General features: G+C 38.4%; 1 protein-coding gene across 7 annotated transcripts in view; it reads right to left on the reverse strand.

Annotated features, from left to right (window-relative positions):
- The window catches only part of Nup98 (nucleoporin 98kDa), a 107,499-nt gene that overhangs the window by 70,668 nt on the left and 27,179 nt on the right, over nt 1–9,652 (reverse strand). For all 7 annotated transcript variants that reach the window (XR_260183.2, XM_005380033.2, XM_005380032.2 and 4 more), the window contains exons 2-8: nt 9,259–9,362; nt 8,211–8,312; nt 7,933–8,109; nt 6,096–6,235; nt 4,167–4,274; nt 2,109–2,289; nt 808–971 (exon numbers count right to left, since the gene is read on the reverse strand). Coding sequence is in view for 6 of the 7 variants with exons in the window: in XM_005380033.2 (XP_005380090.1) it covers nt 808–971; nt 2,109–2,289; nt 4,167–4,274; nt 6,096–6,235; nt 7,933–8,109; nt 8,211–8,312; nt 9,259–9,334 (948 nt within the window). In the remaining variant the exon portion in view is untranslated. The remainder of the gene's footprint in view (nt 1–807; nt 972–2,108; nt 2,290–4,166; nt 4,275–6,095; nt 6,236–7,932; nt 8,110–8,210; nt 8,313–9,258; nt 9,363–9,652) is intronic.

The following is a 9,652-nucleotide window of genomic DNA, read 5'->3' on the forward strand; positions in this document are numbered from 1 at the left end:
ATTCAAAACAATAGCCGGGCATGGTGGTGCATGCTTGTAATCCCAGCACTTAAAAGGAAGAGACTGGAGGATCGCTGGGAGTTCAAGGCCAGCCTGGGTTACACAGTGAGCTCAAGATCAGCCTGAACTGCACAGTAAGACCTTGTCTCAAAAGGACAAAATACATACATACATACACACATACATATATACACACTGAGATTCCATCTCACGGCAGAAAGAATGGCTATTATCAAGATGTCAACCAATAACAAGTCCTGGAGGGGCTATGGGCAAAAAGGAACCCTTTTCCATTGTTGGTGGGAGTATAGACAGGTGCAACCACTGTGGAAATCACTGTGATATTCCTCAAAAAAACTAGGACCAGAGGTCCCACTTGACCTAGCTGCTTCTTTTCTGGGTATCTTCCCAGAATTAAAAACATACCACAGCGATATATGTGGAGCCATGTTTATAGCAGCACAATTTACAATATATACATTACAAATTAGTTATATGTTATATAACTAAATATATGTTGTGTGTGTGTGTGTGTATATATATATATATATATACACACACAACATATATATGCGTGTACATTTAAGATAGTTATAGTACTACCTTCTCTTAGTTCATTGAAAAGAAAGGTTTTTGCTAACATTGTTTGGACAATTAAATGCCTATATCTTGTACTCTGAATAATTAATTTAAAGATAACAACACACAATGTATCAACCAGTGTTATACTCTTATTATCTTGTTTTGAAAAAATTTCTTTCCTCTAAACAAAAAGACCTGGAGTTAACCAATAGCCTGTTTCCTTACCATGGTGTTAGTGCTTGGTTGTCCAAGGGTGCTGGTATTACCAAAAGAAAAGCCAGTGTTTGGGGTGGTTGTAGCTTGACCAAATGGTTTACTAAAGAGGCTGGAAGTCTGCTGATTTGGTTGCCCAAAGAGACCACCTGGAGTTGTTCCAAATCCAGTTGTACCTGCAAAAGAAAAAATGGAAAAATAAATGAAAAAAAAAACCCTAAACACAAACTTTAAAACCTCATGCTATCCAATAATCCAGCAATACCCATTACTATCTAATTATCTATTAACATCTAAATTGTTTTACATTCATTTTCTACTCAGTAACTGTGTCATTTTCACATTGTTTTTGAGACAGGGTCTTCCGATGTAGTTCAGATTGGCCTGGAACTTGTGGCCATCTTCCTGCCTCAGGTTCCCAAGTGCTGGAATTTCAGGTGTGCACCACCATGTCCTGCAACCCTCTAATCCGCTACTCTTCAACTAACTCCAGATTATGTTAAAATTTTAATTTCTACAACAATACCTTTACCCCAAGAACACTGGCTGGGCAAAATGATCTTTTGTGAGCCCATAGCTTCTATTTTTTAGGAGAGTGCACTGAAAGGCTGTGTTGTATTTTAACCTTGGTAAAATAGCTTTTTTTTTTCTTTGTCTTTTTGAGACAGAGTCTCGCTATGCAGTTCAGGCTGGCCTTGAGCTCACTTTGTAGCCCAGGCTGGTCTCAAACTTGCAACAATCCCCCTGCCTCAGCCTCCCAAGTGCTAGGATTACAGGTTTGTGCCACCACACCCAGTTAAAATAAGTTATTCTTGAGAACAAAAGATTTCTTCTTTGTATTAAAATACCCAGGTCGGGTGTGGTGGCGCACTGACTGTAATCTCAGGATGCCTGCAATCTCAGGATGCCTGCAATCCCAGCACTAGGGAGACTGAGGCAGGAGGATCTTTGCGAGTTCGAGACCAGCCTGGGCTACAAAGTGAGCTCAAGGCCAGCCTGAACTACAGAGTGAGATCCTGGCTCAAAAAGACCAAGAAAGAAAAAAAGGTATTTTTCCCTAGAAACCTACATAACTTGGTCTTCTAATTTCCTTGGCTAGACATTCCTCAAATGTCACCTTCAAGCGAAGCCCCCCACTCCCTGACTTAACCATGTTCACTTAAAACTCTTTATTTCTTCCACATCTACATATTTGGCATTCCCTATTCCTGCATTATTTTTCTTCACAGCACTAAACACAAAATGACAGTTATATTTTACTTTCAGTTGTCTGTTTTTCCTTAATATGGCCCAATACGATATCAAGTGCTTACTAGTTCCAAAGGCAGTTTTGTTCTGACCATATGCGAAGCCTGAATTAGTGGTGGAAGAGCTGAAGAGTCCCGTTGCACTGGAGGTGGCTGGAGATGACCCAAACAAGCCAGTTGTTGTACCTGCTCCCACCTGGTTCTGTGGGCCTTTCCGGTTAGCCTGGTAGTCCTCTAAACGAAGTTCCTAAAGGAAGCACAAACACATTTCCAATATTAATGTGGAAAGCTCCCCTCCAAAAACAACCGTTTAGGAGCCTAAATTCTTGAATGTAATATTCAAGTCCTATGTTCACATAGGAACAATGACCAAAAGACAGAAAAATGCAGAATGAAATTACAGGAATTCAGTATTATTACTGTCTTGGCTACTTTTCTCTTTTTTTTTCTTTCGTATTTTTGAGACAGGGTCTCACTGTGCAGTTCAGGTTGGCCTTGAGCTCACCTTGTAGCCCAGGCTGGCCTTGAACTTGCAATGCTTCTCTTGCCTCAGCCTCTCAAGTGCTGGGATTATAGGCAGACGCCACCATGCCCGGCTACTTTTCTCTCACTGCTGAGATAAAATACTTGATGCCCAAATTAAAGAGGGAAAGGTTTATTTGGCTCACAGTTTGTAGAGGTTTCAGTCCACACTTGCCTGGATCCAAGGCATAGTAGTATATGGCTGAGGGCAACAGTGCATGGTGGTAGAAAACAGCAAAAGCAACAAGAGCCAAAAGGGAGGAGCAGAAAGAGCAAGCCTCTTTCTCTCCCTTATATTGCATACAGGCTACCCAACCCTAGGGTGGGTGTAGCACTCACACCCATATTCCCATCACTGGACCATGAGTCAATCACAAATTCTAGAAGCCCACCCCTTGACTGTATGAGGCTTTGAGAGGAGGGCTAAACATAAACCACAACAATTACAGAAAACCATTTCTAATAGACATTAAAATCAATGCTATAACACTTGGGAGGCTGAAGCAGGAGGACTGTTGCGAGTTCAAGACCAGCCTGGGCTACAAAGTGAGCTCAAGGCCAGCCTGAACTGCATAGCGAGATGTTTCAAAAAAAAAAACAAAAACAAAAATAGAATAAAATAAAAAAATAAATAAACAAAATAAAATAAATACTATAATGACAAAGACTTGCAGGCCAAAGAGCTAGGTGTATTTTAATTTTCTTTTATAAACAATACCTCCTCTAAACATAAAAATAGTTGACAAGAATACAAGATGTGGGGATATAGTGAATTTAGGAAAAAAGATGAAATAAAGTTAACTAATTTTGTCTCATAAATCAGGCTTTTGAGGGGCCAGGGATATAGCTCAGCGGCATTAAGTGCCTGCCTGGCAAGCCTAAGGTCATGAGTTCGATTTCCAGTACCAAAAAAAAAATCTCAATCAGGCTTTTGTGCACACTCCAGTGAAGCAGGCAGTTTGGATGTAGGAAGATGCAATTTCTCACTAGAACAAGAAAGTACTGTAAAGATGCACAACAATCTATTATAAAGCAATAAGAATGGATAAACTAGCTTTATGCAAAGCCATGGATGAATACCACAATGTTGAATGACATAAGCATGTATAACGTAAGATTCCTTCTAGATAAAGTTCAAAAATGGGCAAAATTGCAAACTCAAGATAGTGGTCACCTTTGAAAAGGTAGCTCAAGAGGGATACCTGGGATGCTGGTTGTAATCTGTTTCTTGATTTGGATCCTTTCATTTAGTGAAAACTTATTAAACTGTACACTTAACACTTTGTATAAATTTACCAAAAGCATGTGTATGTACACGAACACAATTACACTGACAAGTGTAATGTAATAACATCCAATCTAAACAGACCACTAGTAGTACTATACTGTACATACGAGGTAAGGATTATTCTAGCCTTGAAAAACAGGTATCTATATAATCTTCAAAAAGGTATATAATCTTCAAAAAGCAACTGGGTTAATGTTTTTTTTTTTTTAACATAGACTCAATGTAAACCACTCAACCCTGAAAATAATCAAAAAAATTTTAAAAGCTGCATTCCAGTAGAATCAAAGAGATATGTTATATTACAGTTTACTCACCTCTAGTGACTTGCTTTCATATTCCTTCATAGCAGTAATACACTGGTGCTTGGTGCTGATGTTAGTGCTAACTCCAGCTTTGACCATAGTATCTGTACCAGTTGGAGGCTACAAAGGCAAGTAAAGGAACGTTTCTCAACCGAAGCTTTATATACCTACTCTAACAGACACAATTCCTCAACCACGGAACACTGAAACCAGCCTCCTAGGTCCTATACAACAGATTGGGTCAGGTGCAGTGGCATAGTAGTCTCACCTACTTGTGAGGCTAGATAGGAGGATCACTTTCTAGCCAGAGGTTCAAAACCAAGCTTGGCAAAATAGCAAAACTATCTCAAAAAAAAAAAACACAAAACCTCTGGGCAGGGTGGTGCACCCCTGTAATCCCAGCACTCAGGGTACTGAGGCTAGGGGATGAGAAGGCAAGAGGATTGTAGCAAGTTTGAGACCAGCCTGGGCTACAAAGTGAGCTAAAAACCAGCCTGAATTGCATAGTGAGGCACTGTCTCAAAAAGACCAAAACCAAAACTAAAAACAAAAACAAAACAAAATCAAGATGGCTTCAAGGGCATTTGATTAAATATAACACACTTTAGAGATGGATGTGGTAGCTCACATCTATAACCCCAGCACTCTACGAGGCTAAGAGAGGAAGATCCTAAGTTCCAGACTAGCCTGGCAACTTAGTGAGTTAGGGGCACAGTCTCAAAACTGAAAGGAAAAAAATTAAGGACTGGAAGTAAATCAGTGTGATGGTCCTAGGTTCAATCCCCAGTATGGAAAAAAAAAAAAAAAGAAAGAAAGAAATATACAGATACAGATACAGAAACCTGCTTTTCTGCTATAGCCTTATAAGGAAAAAGGCATGACAAGAACTAAGGATTTGAAAATAATCAAAAAAATTTTAAAAGTCAATTTTCTCAACTATTACATTTTTAACATACAATTTTTTTTTACTATGACATATTTAACTTTAAATGCAGGATTCCAACTTTAGTATTATGAATTAACCACCTTTCATGAAAAATTCATTTTCTAAATTTTAACAGCTTTGTCAAGTTTTCTTTTTTTGAGATAGGGTCTCATTATGTAGCCGAGGTTGGCCTTGAAGTCACTATGTAGCCCAGGATGGTCTTGACCTCTCAGCGATCCTCCTACCTTAGCCTTGAGAGTGCTGGGATTACAGGCGTACGCTACCAATCTGGCTTAAATTCTACTTCTGCCAGAGATTACCATTAGACTTACTATACCTCCAGCCTACTCTAAGTATCTGCCTAACCATTTATATCAAATGGTATTCCATATATTTTTATGAACAAAATCCTCAGCTTAACCTTACCCCCAAAAACACTACAGCACATTTTTTGTAATTTTGCCTTCTCACAAACATAAATTTTGGGGGCTGGGGATTTAGCTCAGTAGCACAGCGCCTGCCTGGCAAGTGTGAGGTCGTGAGTTCAATTCCAGGTAATGGAAAATAAATAAATAAATAAATAAATAAATAATTTTTTAAAAAAACACAAATTTTATTTTTCAGCAGACACAGAATACTGATGGGTTATTTTACATTCTATCCTTAAAAAGGTATTATTTTCAATGACTTTTCTATGGTTTGCTTTTATGTCTTAATCTATATAAAGAATGGTTAACCAGAGGCCAGAAAATGATTCTATTCTATATAAACTATTGTAATCAACCTCATGAATACAAATTTACTGGGGTCAGTATAACTGAAATACATAAAATAATCTAGATTTATGTTTTGTAACTTCCTATCTACAACTGTTGAAAGATTTTGCCTTTAACACATCTTTTAGGAAGTCAAATTAAGCTGTAAACAACTGGGAAGATGAACAGTTTTACAAGTCAACCCACAAATATACAAATAAGGAGGAAACATATTCCACAAACACTGGAATAAATACATACATTAAATTTAATAGTCGTCCCAGTAGGTGCTGTTGTGAAACTACTTGGCCCAAAGAGGGAGCCAGATGTGCTACCAAAAGGATTAGAAGTGGTATTTGTAGTTCCGAAAAGTCCCCCACTGCTCGTACTTGTTCCAAAATCTGTAAGTTAGAAAGAAACATGAAAATTAAAAAGTGAAGAACCTATAGAATCTCAAGAATCTATAAGACCGCTGTAGAACTGTGCTATGACCCTGGCAACAGTACTTTCCCATTCTCAGACCCTCTTTCAACTCTCCCAAGTAACACATTCAAGTAGGTATTTCCAAGCTCACAACTTTCAAGTGTTAAGTTAAAAAAAGTCTGTTCTTTAGCCAGCAAAGTGTCCACGTCTTGGGCCTTCTAAAAGACAAGTCTAAAGAAGTATTACTTTGTTTCATCATAATCTTCTCCAAGTCTCCTTTTCTTATTTGGTAACACTAGCTACTGATTCAAATTCTCTCTCTGAAAACACCTTGCCACAACAAACTTCTACAGTGATCACAGTACGTTTTATTTATATACATTATTACATATACCACATACAACCAAAGAATACAGAACATAAAAGTGGTCCTATTGTGGTAATCAAACATAGGTCAATGTAGTATTTGACTCCCCAATCAATATACAGAAAAATTAGTAAGCATGGTAGATCATTTAATAGAAACTAATACAAAAACAGCAGATCCTCTGATACACTTACTTTTCCAATAAGCTGAGTCTTAACAAAACTCTCGCATACAAGTGAATTGAACTGTAACGTAAGGACTATTCTTTCTCACAATGAGATACTTCTTCCAGAGTTATACATATGGTGGCAGAATGTCAGCAAACAAGAAAAATGTATCTGCCACTTTACATTTAATAAAGTGATACTCAGGGCTGGGGATTTAGCTCAGCGGCACAGTGCCTGCATGGCAAGCGCAAGGTCGTGAGTTCGATTCCTGGTACCAGAAAAAAACAACAACAAAAAAAAGCCAAACAAAAACCAAAAATGATAATAATAATAATAATAATAATAATAATAATAATAATAAAGTGATACTCTAACTGCCAAGTTAAAACTGTGATTTGGGCCAGGCGTGGTGGTGCACACCTATAATCCTAGCACTCAAGAGGCTGAGGCAGGAGGATTATTGCGAGTTTGAGACCAGCATGGGCTACAGTGAGCTCAAGGCCAGCCTGAACTGTATCATGAGATCCTGTCTCAAAAAGACAAACAGATAAAAAATAAAAACAAAACTGTGATTTCTCAGCAGCAAATTTCTACTTTTCTAAAGGCATATCTTAAAATACAGTTTAGGCATATCTCATTTGAGTTAGTTCCTTAGACTGCATTTTATATTGTTATGGTTAAATATTTCAATAGCCAACAAACAACTATCCTTTTGAAAATATCTACAGCTGGTTAACTACTCGTGCTACCATTTGTTTATGCTAGAAATGGTATCACCTTATTATGGTGCACCTAGTCAACTAACAGTAGTTACCTCAAAGTATTCTGTGAAGAAGCAGCCCCAGGCCACATCTGCACTCAAACAGAGGTCATCAATTACATCTGTCACAGACAGGGAATAGAAAAGCAACCATGCCATGTCCAGTGTGTGTCATTCCTGGTCTAGTCTCCTCATAATAAATATGAGACTTAGATTATATGCCACCCTCCTTTTCTGTCTATTAAACATTGCAATACACTTCAAAGTTCTCATCTTCCCATTTTTGTAATTTGCTGGGAAAAGGAGATGGGTAATCATAGGGAAAGAGGAAAGACAGAATACATTCAATAAGCAAATCAAGTTCAATGATGTCCTACTTACTCCCGAAGCCACTTGGTTTATTTTGTGCAAAGGCATTGTTTTGGGATGAGAAAAGGCCAGTCCCTGTGCTTGCAGTTCCAAACAAGCTATTTGATGTTCCTGTTGATGTGCCAAACCCAAAGCCAGTGCTTGTGGAGGTAGCTGGCTGGCTAAATGAATTAGTACCAAATAATCCTCCTGGGGAGATGGAGGGGGAGAAAACAAGTTAAGCAGATCAGAGTCCCTAAGTCCTGTACCAGCTACAAGTAAACCAGACGTATTTCAAATAAAGCCTTCACCTGGTTTGGTCTGTGAATTTCCAAATAGGCCTCCAGTATTGGTGCTAGAACCAAATGCAGATGTTCCGAATGCACCTCCAGTAGTGGTGCCAAAGCCAGTATCTGAAAAGTAAATTCAAGCATAAATTAGAATGTAGAAAAGTTACTGAATAAAAAAAGTTTTAATATTTCTTAACAGTTTTTCATTTTAGTAAGACCATTAGTCTAATTTGAAAACTTTTTCAAAATTTCACCACAGTATTATAAGGTAAAATCTAAGCCATAGAAGATATTGTAGCTGGACATGGTGGCGCATGCCTGTAATACCAACAACTGGGAGGCTGAGGCAGGAGGATCGTTGTGAGTTCAAGACCAGCCTGGGCTACAAAGTGAGCTCAAGGCCAGCCTGAATTGCATAGCAAGACCCTATCCGAAAAAGAAAAAAAAGAAAAAAAAAGATGTTATATTCACTGCCATAGGGGAACACACAAACTAGAAGTGAATTTCTATGGTGGCAATGTCACTCTAGCTCACTGGTGGAGTGTTTGTCTAGTATCCATGAGGACCTGGGTTTGATTCCCAGCATGGGGGTAAATATGCTGACTTTTCAAACTGAGTATGGGGTTGGTTGTATGTTTGTGTGGGGTTGTTTTGTGTTGTTTTGTTTTGTTTTTCGGTACTTGGGATCAAACTCAGGACCTTGTGCTTGCCAGGCAGGCGCTTGTGCAACTGAGCTATATCCCCAGCCCCGGGGTTGTATGTATACAGTGGCAGCTACTTCCTCCTGCTGAGGCAGAACTGCTTGAGCTCAGTTCCAGGCCACCCTAGAAAATACAGCAAGATTCCATAAAAAACAATAGTGGTTTTATGAATAAAACTTACAGACTGTTTTGCTTTACTCTGTTTTGGGGCGGGGTCTCACTATGTAATTCAGGCTGTCCTTAAAACTCACTATGTAGTTCAGGCTGGGTTTAAATTCTGAGCGATCCTCCTGCCTCAGCCTCTTGACTGCTGGGATTACAGGCATGGGCCACCACACCCAGCTCTTTTGTTCTTTTTTAAAACTTACTCTGTCCAAATGTTGAAGTTGTGCCAAAGCCACTTGTGCCACCCCCAAAGGGGGTTCCAAATGATTTATTAAACATCTTCAAAATGAGTTTTGGCTTCAGAAAGCTGAAAAGAAGAAAAAATTGTCACTTTTTAAAGACCACAGAATGTGACTGTTTTACAAAATATCTCTTCCTACAAACTGTATCTATACAAATTACAGCATATATATTTAATTCAATACTCTGAACATTAAATGATAAAATAAATCTTATAAAATGCTCTTTAATCTACACAGTTCCTGAACTACCAGGACTATAATTTTAGGTTAAACTTCACATCCAACAATAACTACCCCTATAAAACAATGTTTTTCAACATTTACAAGCTTTTGTAAATGCGGAAGGGGGGTAACC

This window comes from Chinchilla lanigera, unplaced genomic scaffold (assembly GCF_000276665.1).
Source record: "Chinchilla lanigera isolate Chin_1 unplaced genomic scaffold, ChiLan1.0 scaffold00013, whole genome shotgun sequence".
NCBI lineage: Eukaryota > Metazoa > Chordata > Mammalia > Rodentia > Chinchillidae > Chinchilla > Chinchilla lanigera.